This window comes from Kogia breviceps, chromosome X (assembly GCF_026419965.1).
Source record: "Kogia breviceps isolate mKogBre1 chromosome X, mKogBre1 haplotype 1, whole genome shotgun sequence".
NCBI lineage: Eukaryota > Metazoa > Chordata > Mammalia > Artiodactyla > Physeteridae > Kogia > Kogia breviceps.
Window position 1 is genome coordinate 14097111 of NC_081330.1, and position 17413 is coordinate 14114523.

A 17413-nucleotide genomic window follows, 5' to 3' on the forward strand; every position below is an offset into this window, starting at 1 on the left:
GGCAGGTCACGCTCGAGGGTCAGGGAGGAGAGTGACCCGGCCCGGATTCAGGGCCCTCCCCAGTCACCTGGCAGCCAGAACTCCAGCCCCGGGTAGTGGGCAGGGCCTGTTTCTGTGCCTCACGCCCTGCTTTTTGCCTCCTTTAGTGCTGTCTGCTAGCTGATTTTCCTCTCTTTCTCTCCTGAGAGGCGAATCCTTGAGCCCGAGATGGCAGCCACCCTGCTCACGGCTGGGTCCCAGGCACCTGTGACATTGAAGATATAGCCATGTATCTCACCCGGGAAGAATGGGGACCTCTGGACCCTACACAAAGGGACCTTTACAGGGATGTTATGCAGGAGAATTATGGAAATGTTGTCTCATTAGATTTTTGAAATCAGGAGTGAAAATGAGGTGAATCCAAAACAAGAGATTAGTGAATATGTGGAATTTGGGACTGCATCTGAAAGACCTGTTGGTAATACTGAGGACAGCCCTGAAAGTGAAGAGGCCTTTTAAAACAGGGATAGATCAGAAAGTCAATGGGGAGATCTAACAGCAGAAGAGTGGGTAAGCTATCCTCTCCAACAAGTCACCGATCTGCTTGTCCACAAAGAAGTCCATACAAACATCCGATATCATATATGTTCTCCTTGTGGAAAGGCCTTTAGTCAGATCTCAGACCTTAATTGACATCAGAAAACACACACCGGTGACAGACCCTATAAGTGTTATGAATGTGGAAAGGGCTTCAGTCGGAGTTCCCACCTTATTCAGCATCAAAGAACACACACTGGAGAGAGGCCCTATGACTGTAATGAGTGCGGAAAAAGTTTTGGAAGAAGCTCTCACCTCATTCAGCATCAGACAATCCACACTGGAGAAAAGGCCCACAAATATAACGAGTGTGGGAAAAGTTTCTGCCGGCTCTCTCACCTAATCCAGCACCAAAGGACCCACAGTGGGGAAAAAACCCTATGAGTGTGAGGAGTGTGGGAAAAGCTTCAGCCGGAGCTCTCACCTAGCTCGGCACCAGAGGACCCACACAGGTGAGAAGCCTTACGACTGTAATGAATGTGGGAGAGGCTTCAGTGAGAGATCTGATCTGATCAAACACTATCGTGTCCACATGGGGGAAAGGCCCTACAAGTGTGATGAATGTGGGAAGAATTTCAGTCAGAACTCCGACCTTGTGTGCCATTGCAGAGCCCACACAGAAGAAAAGCCATACCACTGTAATGAATGTGGGGAGAATTTCAGCCGCATCTCACACTTGGTTCAGCACCAGAGAACCCATACTGGGGAAAAGCCATATGAATGTAACGCCTGTGGGAAAAGCTTCAGCCGGAGCTCTCATCTTATCACACACCAGAAAATTCACACTGGGGAGAAGCCCTACGAGTGCAACGAGTGTTGGCGAAGCTTTGGTGAAAGGTCAGACCTAATTAAACACCAGAGAACCCACACAGGAGAGAAACCCTATGAGTGTGTGCAGTGTGGAAAAGGTTTCACCCAGAGCTCCAACCTCATCACACATCAAAGAGTTCATACGGGAGAGAAGCCTTATGAATGTACCGAATGTGAGAAGAGTTTCAGCCAGAGCTCAGCTCTCATTAAACATGAGAGTTCACACTGACTAAGTCCTGTAATTACGACTGAGAAATGAATGATTCATTTGAAGGTACAATTTTATTTGATATCAAAGAGCTCTCTCAAGACTGAGCTGCTTTTACTGTACTGAATTTCCTTGTTGTGGGCCACAGTTTAAAACATCAAAGAAGACAAGCTACTTGAAATTCTGATCCATGGCTTTGGGAATGGTATTCCTTCCTTCAAAATAGTGATTTTTATTCACCCAATATTAATGAATTATTTCATCAAAATCAGCCCCACAAGTAACTGGAAATCTGAAGACCAGGTGCTAAATGCTGGTAAATGCTCAGGCCTGGAAATGGAGTAAATCTTTAAAAGTAATTTCTCCCATCCTTGGCCCAAAGAACTATGCTAGGGGAAATATTGATCTGTGATAGGGTGGTCACAGCTGCTTTGGTAAAAGACAACCAGAGACTTTGCCCGAATTGCCACACCTATTCACTCACCATAGTAGCTGGGCACACACATCTTCCTTTCAAAGGGCTTTATCCTTGAGTTGCTCATGCATTTGTATCTTTCTGTCTTCCTAAGAGCAGGATTCTGCGTGATGAAGGCAATGAGCATAACTTTTTGCCTCATTGTTTCTAATTAACTTTTTTAAAGCTTTCATGTTTGTGGAAGCTAACTGAAGATACAGATTGAAAGGAAAAATGAGACACAGGTTTGGGGACCAAGGACTCATCAACAGTGGTGACTTTAGCAAGAGATGCCCACTGTTATTGCCATTAATCAGAATTTATTAATTTTCTTTGGGGATCACTGTAGGGAATATTGTAGGGGAAATATCTCCAAGGAAAGATAGGCCCATAAGTGATGGTGGAGTGTAAGGAGCAAGTGGAATTGACCACTTCAGGGAAGGAAACACAGAGTCCCTTCCCAAGGAATGCAGGTCATTTCTCTGTTCTTTCCCCTCTATCCTTTAAGATCAATTCTCCCTATACTGCTAACTCTAGGATTTGATAAGGGCCACATCCCAGTGTTTATCTTCGCTTGCATAAGGGCATGTGTATGTACATGTAAAATGTGTATTCCTGTTGTTTTTCCAGTAGCAGAAACTGAATTCACACTGAATTAGCATGTTCTTGGGTGATATTGATCATGTGACAGAACTACAGACATAACTCCAATGGGAGAAATGTCCTTTTTTTCATTCTTTATGAAAAAAAACTTGAAACACTAGTGCTGTAATGTGTACTCTCCTGTAAGATCTGTCTTTGTACAGAACCAAGCACTTGTTTATATGTATCAGTCAGTTGGAGATTATTATCAGACAAATAGGTTGATTGTCCTGTTCTCAGACTGAATTATCTTCTCTTTGGCCTAGTCACAGGGAATTACTAAAACTAGATAGGAAAGTATTTCCATTCTCCCAGCCTACAGATTTAAGTGGTTAATGTAAGAGTTGACCCACTTTAAGCCCAGTAGTGTCAGTTCTCCTTATCTCAGCCCAAATAGGAATTAAGAAATATCCCAAATGTTGATGCTTATCCAAGCATTTGGGGGTAGGAGTGGGAGGGAACTGATGCCCAGGAGATCGGACTAGAGTGAGGAATATATATTTTTTGAGCCTGCCCCACGTTTTTTCTACTGTATTGTGAGTGTTGTAACGTTTGAAAAACTTTTGCCATAGCTCTTTGGGACTTGGCATTAAAGGGGCCAGTGGTCTCCCTTGGGTAGTGTACTATAGTGATTTATTATGACCCACAACCATGTGGGTCTGCATCCCTTGCAAATGACACAGCCTCAAAAGTAACAATGAAAAAACACTCCACCAAGTAGATGTCCTTATGTTGTCACTCTTATTTAAATACAAACTCGGGCAGGGAGCATGTTTTTCGTTCTATACAAAATCTAGCTGACTTTGGATCTTCATATTTTAATTGTTGAATGACTTAACATGTTCTTGATGACTAAACTCAAATGTCTTTTTCCCGTATCAGTGTTGCTGGTGGTTTTAATGAATATCAAAGTTCTCCCGTTGTTTCTGTGAGCCACTAGGGGCATCAGCTTTGGAGTGGCTGTAGAAGAAGACAGCATCTCCATGACCTAACTATTTTACCCCCTTTTCCTTCCCTACTCCCCTGCCCCACCCCCAAGCTGTTCCTTCTGCTGCTTTTGGCTTCTGAGTGCCCCAGCCCTCTCTCCAGACATGTACACTTCAGTTGGGAAGTTCAAAGGGCAAGGGCCGGACCAGCTCTGTCTCCTCTCTTCCTGCCAGTTGTTGCCCATTTGCTGTGTTGAACTCTGTGTAAAGTTATGCCTCGGTCTCTCTTTGCTAAAGCTTTTTGTGTGGTTTTTTGTTTTTTTTCTTGGTTTTTTTTTTGCGGTACGCGGGCCTCTCACTGTTGTGGCCCCTCCCGTTGCGCGGAGCACAGGCTCCGGACGCGCAGGCGCAGCGGCCATGGCTCACGGGCCCAGCCGCTCCGCGGCACGTGGGATCTTCCCGGACCGGGGCACGAACCCGCGTCCCCTGCATCGGCAGGAGGACTCTCAACCACGGCACCACCAGGGAAGCCCTGCTAAAGCTTTTTGCACGCCTTCTGCTCCCAAGTCTCTGGCTGCTTCTGCACATACCCTGAACACATTGTGCCTGTTTCCTATGGTTGTGGAGAGTGAGTGAACAAGTAAGTATGTACAGCAGTTTTCCTTATGGTATTGGTCACAGTTATCTTGTGTCTATCTATATCTGTATAATTCTAACAATATCCTGTAACTAAAAGTATAATTTTTAAAATCAAAAAGCTGAGAATTATTTTAGTAATCCAGCACCAATTCATAAAACGGCTTTTCATCAGATTTATTAAAATTGGGCACAATTGTTTTTTAAAAAAAAACTAAAGTTTTTGGTTATAATTATGTGTTACATGTAATTTCTAATTTATAATATATAATTACAAATAATGCCTATTATCACAGCTAATAAAGCTGATAGAGGTACTAGTTTTCTGTTATTTTATATATATATATTTAGTTTTTTAATTTTAATAAAGTTACAGAAATAACATAAAGTTACAGAAATAACAATGGCTTTTGAGAACCACTGTTGAACATATTTAGTCTGCAGTTTATTTTATTTATTTATTTATTTATTTATTTATTTAATTTTGGCCACACCGCGTGGCTTGTGGGATCTTAGTTCCCTGACCAGGGATCGAACCTGCACCCTCAGCAGTGGAAACGTGGAGTCCTAACCACTGGTCTGCCAGGGAATTCCCTAGTTTGCAGTTTGAAAAAAAAAAAAAGATGAATGAGCCACCAAAGCAGTTGGAGAATGAATGAATGCTTTTATAGGTAAATGAATCCGTCTTTTCATTCATGCCATCTGGGTTTTGTGTCTGGAAGTCCTTTTGGTTCTACCTTTAAAATATATGCAGGATCAGACAACTTCTCACCACCACAGGTACTGCTGTCCCCACCATCCAGGCATTATTACAACAGCTTTTTAAAAATTATTTATTTATTTATTTGGCTGCATCGGGTCTTAGTTACCTGTGCAGGATCTTTAGCCAACTCCAAAAGTGCACCCTGAATGGGAAAGAACAGGATACTGGCCCTGGATAGTTAAGGTACATATGAAAGGGATTTCAATGAGCCCAGACTCTTGCATCTTCCCATACATAGAAAAAACGCTAAATTCATTAAATTGGGATGTCTGGTTTTCTTTAATTAAAAGTAATCTTTTGATGTTCCAACTACCTGGGTTTTGTTGAAAAAACTCCTATATATCCTGGCTCCTTCTTTACCTCTTTGGAGCTGTCTCTCAGAGAGATATGAGAAGCTGTCCTCCGGGCTTAAGTCCTCGAAATTCTGCCAAATAAAACATGATTCTCAACTTTTAGGTTGTGCAACTTTTTTTCAGTTGACACTCCCTCCGGTGTATCCTGCACAGAGCAACAATGGCATCCTGTTCTGGGGTAAGACAGATGTGTCCCTCCTCTGCTCAAGGCCCTACAATGGCTCCTGATTTCAATCACAGTAAAAGGTGAAGGGGAGCAGAACTGACCACGTCAAAGTCAAAATACGCCTCTTTGGCATGAGGATTATTTTGAGCTATTTTTAAGAAACAGCAGACACAGGAGAAGCTTTGAAAATCTAGAAGTTACCCTTTTGTAAGAGATATTTACATTTATGAGGGAAATCTCCATGTGTGTCTTCCTCTCTATACCAGGAAGAGGAGGATGGTCTTATCTCTAGAAACTCTTATCAATGGAGAACGTAATAATTTCGATCTTCATCACAACCCTATTCTTGTTTATTGTGCTTTGCTTGATAGCCTCCCATAACCGGCTCCTACAACGTCTCTTTTAGCTGAAGATGATGTTTAAAATGATGGCTTGAGGGAGAAGGGGCAAGATAGGGGTAGGGGATAAGAGGTACAAACTATTATGTATAAAATAAGCTACAAGGATATATTGTACAACATAGGGAATATAGCCAATATTTTATAATAACTAAATGGATTATAACCTTTAAAACTTGTGAATCACTATATTGTACACCTGTAACATATAATATTGTCCATCATCTATACTTCAATATAAAAATAAAATAAAATGATGGCTTGAGTCATTTCCTGAATTACTGTTTTCACGGCTATCTCCCATGTATACAGGAGGTATGCATGTTGTTAAACTTCTGTTTGTTTTTCTTCTATTAATGTCTTTTGGGGGGGTGGTCTTAGCCAAGAACCTAGAAGAGTAGAGGGAAAATTATTTTTCCTCCTCAACAAAGGCAAATCTTTACCAATGGCCTACAAAACCCTCCATGATCTGGCCCCTCTGCTACTTATTAGCCTTAGGTTCTACTACTCTTGTGTTTTGCTCATTCAGTTTCAGCCGCGCTGGCCTCTTTGCTGTTCTTAGAAAGGGACAGGTATACTTCAGTTTTCCTGGCATGCTCTTTCCCAAGATGGCTCTTCCCCCAGCTAGCTTTCTCCCTCCTTTATCTTTACTTAAATGTCACATTCTTGGTTGAGGCCAACTCTGATCCACCCTTTTAATTTTGCACCCTTCCATTCCTGTACTCCTGACACCCTCCCCCTCTTACTCTGCTCTATTGCTTTCCTAGCGTCTTTCATCTTCAAACACACTTTATAATTTATTTGGTTTATTGTTTATTGTCTAGCCCTCCTCACTAAAATGTTAGCTTCAGGTAGGCAGGGACTTTTTTGTCTTTTTGTTCACTTATGTATTCCCAACACCCAAAACAGTGCTGACACATAATAGGCACTGAATAAATATTTGTTAAATGAATAAATGAATGAAAGGATGGATGTTCCTCATGACAAGATTATAAAAGCATCTACCCATTTTTCCTCTAGTACTTCAGTGGTATTACATTTTACATTTAAACCTTTAAGCTGGAATTTATTTTGAAGTAAAAAGCATGGTATGAATCTGGATTTTTTTCCCTTTTCAAACAGCTTTCTAATTGTCGTGACACAATTTATTGAAAAATCAATCATCCCGCTCCCACCCCCAGCCCAACCCCCACCCCCGTCCCGCTCCCACCCCCACCCCCAGGGAAGCCCCCAACTCCCAGCCATTTTGAAATGTTTCTTAAGTCATACTTCAGTTCCTTTAAAGGGACTATGAAGTTTGGTTAAAAGTCATCATCTCCGGGGCTTCCCGGGCTTCCCTGGTGGCGCAGTGGTTGAGAGTCCGCCTGCGGATGCAGGGGATACGGGTTCAGGCCCCGGTCCGGGAAGATCCCACGTGCCGCGGAGCGGCTGGGCCCGTGAGCCGTGGCCGCGGAGCCTGCGCGTCCGGAGCCTGTGCTCCGCAACGGGAGAGGCCACAGCGGTGAGAGGCCCGCGTACCGCAAAAAAAAAAAAAAGTCATCATCTCCTTTATCGTAGAGAAAGATACAGTAGAATTATGTCTTCACTCATTCTGCCAGTTCCTACATAGATATCAGAGCCGTACATTGGTTAAAAACGTTTTTTTCCTTGCTTGTTGTAGTTAAGTAGGCTATCTTCTGGACAGTGGCTTGGAAAGCCTCCCAATCTTTAATCACATACAATTCTTCCCTCCCTTCCTCCTTGCTTCATACCAGATAACAGACGTTTTTAGAACATGTGGCAGGATATCTTTCTGTAGTTTGGAAAACAGGCATAACTGGCTGCAGAGTGACCTTACATCTGCCCTTTCTGTAAAAAATGCAAGGCTGACAGGAGAGCTTCAATTTACTCATCTCAGAGTGATCCCTAGCTTGATGACTGAAGGTTATTTCTTAATTATTTAACAGGTTGAAGCTTTTAAAACTATGGAGTGTTTTTGTTTTATTGTTGTTTGTTTGTTAGGTAAAAAAAAAAAAAGTGAGCCCTTTTCAGGTAAATTGGGATTTAAGACAAGGCCACCAGTATTCATTAAATACTTACTATGCACTCATCTCATACTAAGTAACATGGAGGATAAAAAGAGCTTGTAATTCATTCAGCCGACATTTATTTAGCACTGATTATATTCTAAGGATACTTAGTGGAGAAGTAACATCACTGGACTCAGACCATTGGTCAACCATTGAGATGGCATCTGGAGAGAAACAATGAGGCAAAGGAAAAATTAGAGTAAAAAGAAAATTATAACTATACTTAATGATAATCCAAAAGAGTAAATACAAAGAAAGAAGTAAAGGGAAAAATCTAGAAGATCCATGAAGGGGAAGGATGGGATTCAGAGATTAGTTTTGGGCAGTGAGAGACCTGCTTACCCGACTGCCTGCTGGCCAGAGCTGCTCACACTTAGCTTGCCCACATCCCCTCTCTCTTGGGACTACATCAACAACACCCTGCTTCCTGCCCCTCCCTTCCCCAGTACAGTCTCTAGACTGCAGCCACAGTGATCTCTTTAAGATGAAATCTGATTATCTTGCTCCACCTCTTAAAAAGGCCCCCCCCTCCAGGGCCCTCTGATCAAGTCAGTAGGCCCTCTGCCTCCCTCTCCAGGTACTTGCTTTTGTCCTCTGTGTCTCACCTCTAGATTCTAAGCTACAGCCAAAATGATGCTCTCCTACAGATTCCTCAACTAGCCTTTCCCCACCCCCTCTCTTTCTCTTCTGGTCTTTGGAAGTGCTGGCCCCCTAGTCTAGAGCACTCCACTCCCCACCTCCCACATTCCTGAGCATGAACTGCAAAGACCAGAGTAAAGACCAGAGTAATCTGTTCCACTGGGAGGCACATTTCCTTCTCCAGACCCAGGGGGACAGGGACATCTATGGTAGAAATCAGCCGCCTTCTCCCCTAGTCCGGCAGAGGCCCTCTAGTCCTTTTGCCTGGATCTGAGACAGAGAAAGAGCACCTGCTGGCCCAGGGGGAGGGATTTCTCCTAGTACTGCCTGCGGGTGCAGACTCTGCTGAGGCGAGCATTTAAGTGCTTTTTGCCAACCTGGCCAATCCCCAACTATCGCGAGAGTCAATAATTTACATAACTCATTCTGAAGGCAAGTGGACGTGACTTTTGCTTTACTTGTTATTATTTGGCTGGGAAAAGAAAAAAGGACAAATATTCTTATTGTACTGAGTACTATTCTCTCCATTAATGTTCATAATTCAGAGCTGGTTCCAAAGCTCCTTGGAGCTTTTACCCATGACCTGAGCATCATTTACAACCACCTGCCTGGCATACACCATAATTCACCATGGCAGAGTAACTGTAACTGTGAAGAAGAAAAGTGACAATTGTCCGTAAATTCTACCCCTCCCCCAAGATAAACTGGTAACATTTTAGCATATTTCCTTCTAATGTTTTCCTCTCCACATGTATTTTTTAGTAGTTAATACAGACTTCTTTTCTTTTCCCCATTGTATTCTCTTCTTTGGTGGTCTCATTAACTCTGATGAGTTTTATTACTATTTCTAAAGCGACAAATTTAGCCCTGATCTCTGGTCTGAACATCAGATTTCTTCACCCTCGCCCACATTCCCAAACTTGCTCCTTTGCAGCCATTTTGTTAAATGGCCACCACCTATTAATACCAGATAGTTAGTCATCCATAATGACTTACCCTGTTTTTTGAATTCCACCCCAGTGCTCTCCCATCTGATTCATTAGCAAATCCTGTCCATGCTACCTGCCATATACACCTAGCAATTGCTCCTTCCTCCCCAGATCCACTGCTGAACCCTAATTCAAGGCACTGCCTTCTCTCTCCTGGTCTGTCCGCACAGCCCCAGTGGTGTCCCTGCTTCCACACTTACCCCTGCAATCTTTTAATGGGTTCGAATATTCTGCCTACCTTGGCTCCCTCATTTTATGCCCCTTAAATTTCGGTCGCCCTGGATCCCCTTCTGTCCCTTGATACATGCAACCTCTTTCCCTCCACTTTGTGATTCTTTTTCTGAAAAGCTTCGGATCTCTCACCCCCACCCCAGCTTTCCCAAGGCGGATTTCTTTTCTTCCTTCAGATCTGATCTCCAAAGTCACCTCTTCAGATAGACCTTCCCTGAGGGCTAAATCGAATTTGGTCTCCCAAATGTCCATCAAAGCCCCGAGTTAACTTCTTCCCTGGCACTAATCACAAAATGCAATTGTTTTATTTGTTAATTGCATTTAAATGTCCTCTTTAGTTTGTAAAGAAATTAGAAAATCAAAAATTTTTGTAATCCCCTCCACAAGTAGGATTGGCAGATAAAAAACATAGTTACATTTGAATTTCAGATAAACAGTGAATAAGTTTACTTTATATGATATTGAGATCTACTTATATTGAAAAAAAGTATTTGTTATCTGGAATTGAAACTTGACTGGGCATCCTGTATTTCATTTGCTAAATCTGGCAGCCTTACCAATGAGGCGCGTTGCCCTTGTCTCGCTTTGCTGGGTTGTACCCTCACGGCCAAGCCCAGCCTGCCCGCCATTTAGTAGATGCTCAGTAATTGTTCTATGTAAACGGATAATCTGTCTGTTTAGTACAGTTTTTTCCCCCACCTCACACTTATTTATCAGAATTTTCCCCATTCACTAAAAATTCTTGTTAAAGATATTTGGGGGAAATGTATTTTCAATACAATAATTCTAAACTTCTTTTTCATTTCTGCAAAACTGGCATAATTCTATCCTCATCAACGCTGTTTTGAGACTTAAATGAGTTAATGGGTGTAAAGTTTAGCACCATGCCTGGCCCACCAAAACACGCAAAAATTTTCAGTTCTTTATTACAAGCAGCCAGTGAACCATTTTAGCGGAAAGCAAAAACGCGGGTTTGCGGAGCACCGGTGGGGGTTGGGAAAACGGTTAGAAATCGGGGCCGGCTGGAGAGCTGAGGGCCCAGGAAAAGGGGAGGAGCGAAGAGTGAATAACAGCGGAGGCAGCCAATGGGGAAGCTGGGAACCGCTCCCCCTCCCTTCACGTTTTAAATTCTAAGCTCCGCCTCCATCCGGGTCCTTGAGCCTCGTTCCCGGGCAGTATAAAGTTTGCTGTCTCCTTTGTTCGCCCTCGTTGCGCAGTAGTGCGAGTGGCTTTTCGCTTCATTTCTCGGGGTCGATCACCTTCCCGCGTGCTGAGCTGCTCGGAAGCCACTGTCGGCGAGCTCGTAGGAGCTTGAAACCGTCGTCACCCCTCCGGTACGTGAGTCCTCTCCTTTACAGTCGTGTTTTTCGCTCACTTTTGCCTCGTTAGAACTTGGGATTAGCTCCTTGGAGATGGGGGTGGCGGGCGCCATTTTGAGAACCCAGAGGTGCCGACCTATTTAGGGAGAGCTGGGAGTGTCGAAGGAGAACAGACGCTGGGGTGCCACTTCGTAGTGTACCTCTCCAGAAAGTTTGGCTGTCGCCTCTGGGGGCGGGGGGTGGGGGAGGTCGGGGCCTGAGCGGGACGAGGAGGGGCCGCGCCTTCGTGTTCGCTACCTGCATTGGGATGGCGCTGGCGCTCCGAGCGGGCACGTGCACGTTTGCGCCGGGTCCGTGTTCACTGGCAGCCTTGGAGCTGAAGGCCTTTGAGTTTTCTCAGCCTCCGCTGGTGGGAAAAGTTACTCCCCTGACCGGCGGCGGTGGTTCTGGGCTGAATCCAAGTGTCGCCATTTTGTGTTTTCCACGCGGTTTTTAATGACGGGTTTTAATTGGGTTCCGCTGCAGTCATGGAGTGCTTAGTGTTACAGTGCGCGCTTCCACGTTCCGTTACTTCGTCCGAGGTGATATTGAGGCATTTTAAAAGTCAACCTAGCGAGCGGGGCAGGGGCTGGTGAAGAAGGGGAGTCATAACTTGATTAAAACTTTAAATTGGTCCTTAGATTTACTAGGGAATCCCAATGAAAGGCAAAGTTATTGGGAGAGGGCTTGGTCTTACGGACCTACGTTTGGACTGTGACCTGAGTCAGTTTTAAAAAATCATTAGGGTAATTGGGATGTGGTCAATGAATTTTAAAAGGCAACAAATCTAGTGTTAAAGCTAAAATTCACTTTTTGAAATGTTGTAGTTGGACTGCCGAAGTGGATTAAAGATAAAGGCATTAGTTAAGTCGGCTTTTGTTTTTTGGCCGTGCCGCGCGACTTGTGGGATTTTAGTTCCCTGACGAGGGACCGAACCTGGGCCCTCGGCAGTGAGAGCGTAGAGTCCTAACCACTGGACCGTCAGGAAATTCCCTTAAGTTGGCTTTTTTTTTTTGGCGGTACGCGGGCCTCTCACCGCTGTGGCCTCCCGCCGCGGAGCACAGGCTCCGGACGCGCAGGCCCAGCGGCCATGGCTCACGGGCCCAGCCGCTCCGTGCCATGCGGGACCCTCCCGGACCGGGGCACGAACCCGCGTCCCCTGCATCGGCAGGCGGACTCTCAACCACTGCGCCACCAGGGAAGCCCAAGTTGGCTTTTTTAACCAATTTAATGTAAACAGTTACACCACTGAACTAGTTAAGTTGGTTTCCTGGTAAGGCTTAGAAAAAATTGCTTTATGTGTATTATGCTATTAAGGAATGATTTTAGTAAACAAGAAAAATGAGCCCCAGTACATATGTTGGGTAAACTTTTCCAGGGAGGGTTAACGCTTTGTTTTTCCAACAGACTTTCACCAGAGGGAAAAAATGGTTGAAGCAGATCGCCCAGGAAAGCTCTTCATCGGTGGCCTCAATACAGAAACAAATGAGAAAGCTCTTGAAGCAGTATTTGGCAAATATGGACGAATAGTGGAAGGTGAGTTATCTGAAAGTATATGCAGGGTTATAGTAATTTTAAGAAAAGGTAAGCTGTGATGAATTTGATTGCATTGATCATATGAAATGATAATGTGCTTTGTCCTCTAAGAAGTTCTGAGCTTTCTTTTTACAGATTTACTTTTGTTTTTCCGTTTGAACTAGAGTAACACTCCTTTTCTCCCTGAAAACTACTTTTTAGTTCTCTTGATGAAAGATCGTGAAACCAACAAATCTAGAGGATTTGCTTTTGTCACCTTTGAAAGCCCAGCAGATGCTAAGGATGCAGCTAGAGACATGAATGGAAAGGTGAGACGGTCTGCACAATACCATGTTTCCTAGTACATAGCACGATGTTATCCAAGTCTGGTCTAGGGCAACTCTTGAATTTTTTACTGAGTATATACTTTTCCAAGACCCTCTTATCCTAGCCCTTTATAATTTTAGAACGAAATTTTGTAAAGTGTATCCTTGACAAGAATCTTTCCTTTTAGAATATTCTGTATTATACTTCGTCTGGGATCCTTCCTTGGCCTTTGTTTTTGGTGATTTGTCTTAATAAGTTGGTCATAATCTGGAATTGTTTTAAAGTTTACTGACCTACCAGTACAGTGGATCCACCTTAGGTTTTAGTTCAAATAAGCAGTATCTTAAAAGACAAGACATTTAAGTGCTAAACAGAAAGATACAACATTTTGAAGGACATACTAATGTCACTGCATAGTGGATCTGCAAGTTCTTTTTTTTTTAATTTCCATAATTAACCACTGATATTGTTTAGTCCTTAGATGGAAAAGCCATCAAGGTAGAACAAGCCACTAAACCATCATTTGAAAGTGGTAGACGTGGACCACCTCCACCTCCAAGAAGCAGAGGCCCTCCAAGAGGCCTTAGAGGCGGAAGAGGAGGAAGTGGAGGAACCAGGGGACCTCCCTCACGTGGAGGACACATGGGTAATGACTTAGGTTTACTTTAGGCTTGGTGTATAAGTTAGGAACTGTAAACACACCAGTGTGTGCTTTGGTTAATAAGTATTAAAGGCCCTAGCTTTTGAAATTGAGAACACTTGTTCATCTACTAAAGTGATTGACTTAAGGAAAACATAGAAGCCATCCTAAGTTAAATTACAATGTCTTGAAATAATTAACAATTAAGCTATTCCTTATCCAGGTGAATTCATTCTGTAGGAAAAAACACTTGCAGAAAAATTTTGATAGGTATTTGGTGTTGGTCATATGAAAATGAAACAATGTATGTATATTTTTGAAGTAACTTGAAAAGAACTCAGGAGAACCCTTCAGGTCTACTTGGCTAATATATGCAGCCTTATATAGGTGATTACTGTATAGCGCTACATACATTTTGTTTAGTTCCTTGTATGTAGTTTTCTGTGTATACTCTATACACTGTAGTTTTCATGCTCAGTCATGGATGAGTGAGAACTCAATATTCCCCAAATAAACAGAAAGGGTCATATTCTGATTAAGCAAAGAAAACTAGATTTTCCTTAGTATTTATATTAACATGATTTTCTCCTTTTTTGTTCTAACGTAGACGATGGTGGCTATTCCATGAATTTTAACATGAGTTCTTCCAGGGGACCACTTCCAGTAAAAAGAGGACCACCGCCACGAAGTGGGGGTCCTCCTCCTAAAAGATCTGCCCCTTCAGGACCAGTTCGCAGCAGCAGTGGAATGGGAGGAAGAGGTAAATGGTCCCTTTATGACAGTCTGTCCTATCATCATAACACAAGGAAGGATTGAGAGGCGAATCCTAAAAATGATGCTTAAAACTGTACCTAGATCATTGAAAAGATTGGTGTACCTAAGAAATTTTAAAGAGGATTTTCTCATTTACATCCATATTGTCATATTTGGTTGAATCACTGCTTTTCATTGCCTGAATGTAAATTCACGTTTTCACTGGGTATATTTTTAAAATGGACATTTTTCCTTAAGCTCCTGTATCACGTGGAAGAGATAGTTATGGAGGTCCACCTCGAAGGGAACCCCTGCCCTCTCGGAGAGATGTTTATTTGTCCCCAAGAGATGATGGATATTCTACTAAAGACAGGTAACAGAAAAGCGTAGTAGTTTTTGTCTTTAATGTTAATACTTAAGGTTAAAGGGGAGAGCTCATCAAATATATGAACCAAGTTACTTTTGTTTCTTTAGCTATTCAAGCAGAGATTACCCAAGTTCTCGTGATACAAGAGATTATGCACCACCACCAAGAGATTATACTTACCGTGATTATGGTCATTCCAGTTCACGTGATGACTATCCATCAAGAGGCTATAGGTAAGTGACTTTGTTGCTGCCATGGCTTGAGGTAAAAAAATAAATAAATAAAAATGGGTTTTTTGCTGTAAAAATTGATTTCTGGGGCTTGTAATACATTTTCTTCTTTAATTTAGTGATAGAGATGGCTATGGTCGTGATCGTGACTATTCAGATCATCCAAGTGGAGGTTCCTACAGAGATTCATATGAGAGTTATGGTAAGATTTTGGTTGAGGGTCTTTGAATATCACCAGCTTGAGTTTTTAGGTTCATGAGCCAGTTTATTAGGCTGTTGTGGTGCTTGCTTTTAAAGGGATGTTTGCTTGCTTTTAAGGGGGTAACTTAATCAGCTGGGCTTTTCCTAGTCTTGTGAGGGGCTTTTGTTTTTTCTAAGTTTTTTTTGAGGCTGTTGGCTTGCTTTGGAGGGGATTTTGCTTGCTTAAATTGGCAGCCTTATGTGTTTTCCCCCAACAGTGAAAATACAATTAAAAATTTTATTAACAAGATCAAATGTTTACCATTGCAATATGAAGGAAAGTCTACAGTTCAAAATTGCAACTTATCACTGGAAAGTGGCTGAGTGTCTACTATAAAATAACAAGCTGTCTGGAATATCCTCTTGAATACACACCGTCTTCAGTCTTTTCAAACAAACATTAAAACCCGTCCATTTCCGTATCTCAGCAGATGAGCAAATCCCTGTTAATGGCCAGCAATGGCAGAGTTTAAAACCTCCCAGTTGAGAAAGTAAACGTTTAATACAAGAATTCTGTAAATTCAGATTTAAATGTTGTATATATACAATTTATAGTGTTGCCATATTACCTGACCATTGACCCTGCAGGTAACTCACGTAGTGCTCCACCTACACGAGGGCCCCCGCCATCTTATGGTGGAAGCAGTCGCTATGATGATTACAGCAGCTCACGTGACGGATATGGTGGAAGTCGAGACAGTTACTCAAGCAGCCGAAGTGATCTCTACTCAAGTGGTCGTGATCGGGTTGGCAGACAAGAACGAGGGCTTCCCCCTTCTATGGAAAGGGGGTACCCTCCTCCACGAGATTCCTACAGCAGTTCAAGCCGCGGAGCACCAAGAGGTGGTGGCCGTGGAGGAAGCCGATCTGATAGAGGGGGAGGCAGAAGCAGATATTAAAAACAAACAAAACTTTGGACCAAAATCCCCGTTCAAAGAAACAAACAAAAGTGGAAACTATTCTATCATAACTACCCAAGGACTACTAAAAGGAAAGATTGTGTTAACCTTTTTTAAATTTCCTGTTAAGTTCCCCTTCCATAAGTTTCATGTTCTTGTGAGGAAAAAGAGTAAAACATGTTTAATCTTTGATTTTATGACATTGCTTTCAACAAGCAAATGTTAAGTGTGTTAAGACTTGTGTACTAGTATTGTAATTTTCCAAGTAAAAGTGTCCCTAAAGGCCACTTTCTATAAGATTTTCCCCAGTAAATGATGAGGCAAGCAATTCTAAGATCTTTCACAAAATATCTATTCATCTAAAATGGAGAGATGAATCCTCCTGCCTATACAAACAAGCTAGTTATTAGAGGGTGGTCGGGGTATGCTACTCTAAGGATTTCAGAGTATCTTCAAACTGAAATCTCAATGTTCTCAGTATGAAAAACCTGAGATCAGATGCTTATATTGTAAAGAAAATGCTATTCGCCCAGTAAACCCAAAAAAGCAAATGGATAGTGCTGGCCATATTTTGCTTTTCTGACATTTCCTTGGGAATCTACAAGAACCTCCCCTTTCCCCCTCCCCAATAAGACCATTTAAGTGTGTGTTAAGCAACTACAGAATACTAAATAAAAAGTTTGGCCAAAACCAACCATGAAGCTGCAAACGATGCTTGCTCTTACTGTTTCAAATTTTTGCAACTCTGTAGTGTCTCACTTTTAAGGAACAGCTTGATTGCAAAGGAGAAAATAGATAAGCAATGAAGTTATCTCCAACTTCTCAAAGGCTTATGACTTCTAAAAAGTGAATCTATCAGCATTCCACATCAGATTTAAAGCATCAAATGCCTGTGAAACAGCAAAGATGGTAAGCAAAGCAAACTAGTTTTTCCGTCTAAGTCGAAATTGAACACTTACCTTCCTCATAGTACAGTGAAACATACTGTACCTCATGGCAATGGAAATGCTTTCTAGATTAAAAAAAAAAAAAACTTTTGGAAAACAAAGTGTTCGATAGCATATTAGAAGTCCTCCAAATTCAACACTTGGATTTTTTTAAAAGCATGTATGACACTTAAAGGCCTTAATACAGCTGTTGTTTAACCAATAGCAATCTGGGGCTTGGGAGGGGGTATTTTTTTTAATCTATTTTTGATGAAGACCTTTAAACATGCTTCATGTT

The 17413-nt window shown here is 42.4% G+C and overlaps 1 protein-coding gene, 1 non-coding gene and 1 pseudogene across 2 annotated transcripts; all 3 read left to right on the forward strand.

Annotated features, from left to right (window-relative positions):
- The first annotated feature begins 207 nt into the window (after positions 1–207).
- On the forward strand, positions 208–1615 carry LOC131747649 (zinc finger protein 436 pseudogene; annotated as a pseudogene).
- Positions 1616–11005: 9390 nt separating this feature from the next.
- Positions 11006–16898, forward strand: RBMX (RNA binding motif protein X-linked). Its single transcript, XM_059049591.2, has 9 exons — positions 11006–11194; positions 12626–12754; positions 12956–13062; positions 13535–13706; positions 14308–14460; positions 14712–14826; positions 14928–15053; positions 15170–15252; positions 15879–16898. The coding sequence occupies exons 2-9, from the start codon at positions 12646–12648 to the stop codon at positions 16187–16189; spliced, it is 1176 nt and encodes a 391-aa protein (XP_058905574.1). The 5' UTR covers positions 11006–11194; positions 12626–12645; the 3' UTR covers positions 16190–16898.
- LOC131749066 (small nucleolar RNA SNORD61) lies at positions 12807–12878 on the forward strand. The gene has a single exon (XR_009333179.1). It is a non-coding gene; the product is annotated as a small nucleolar RNA SNORD61 (small nucleolar RNA).
- Positions 16899–17413: the final 515 nt, after the last annotated feature.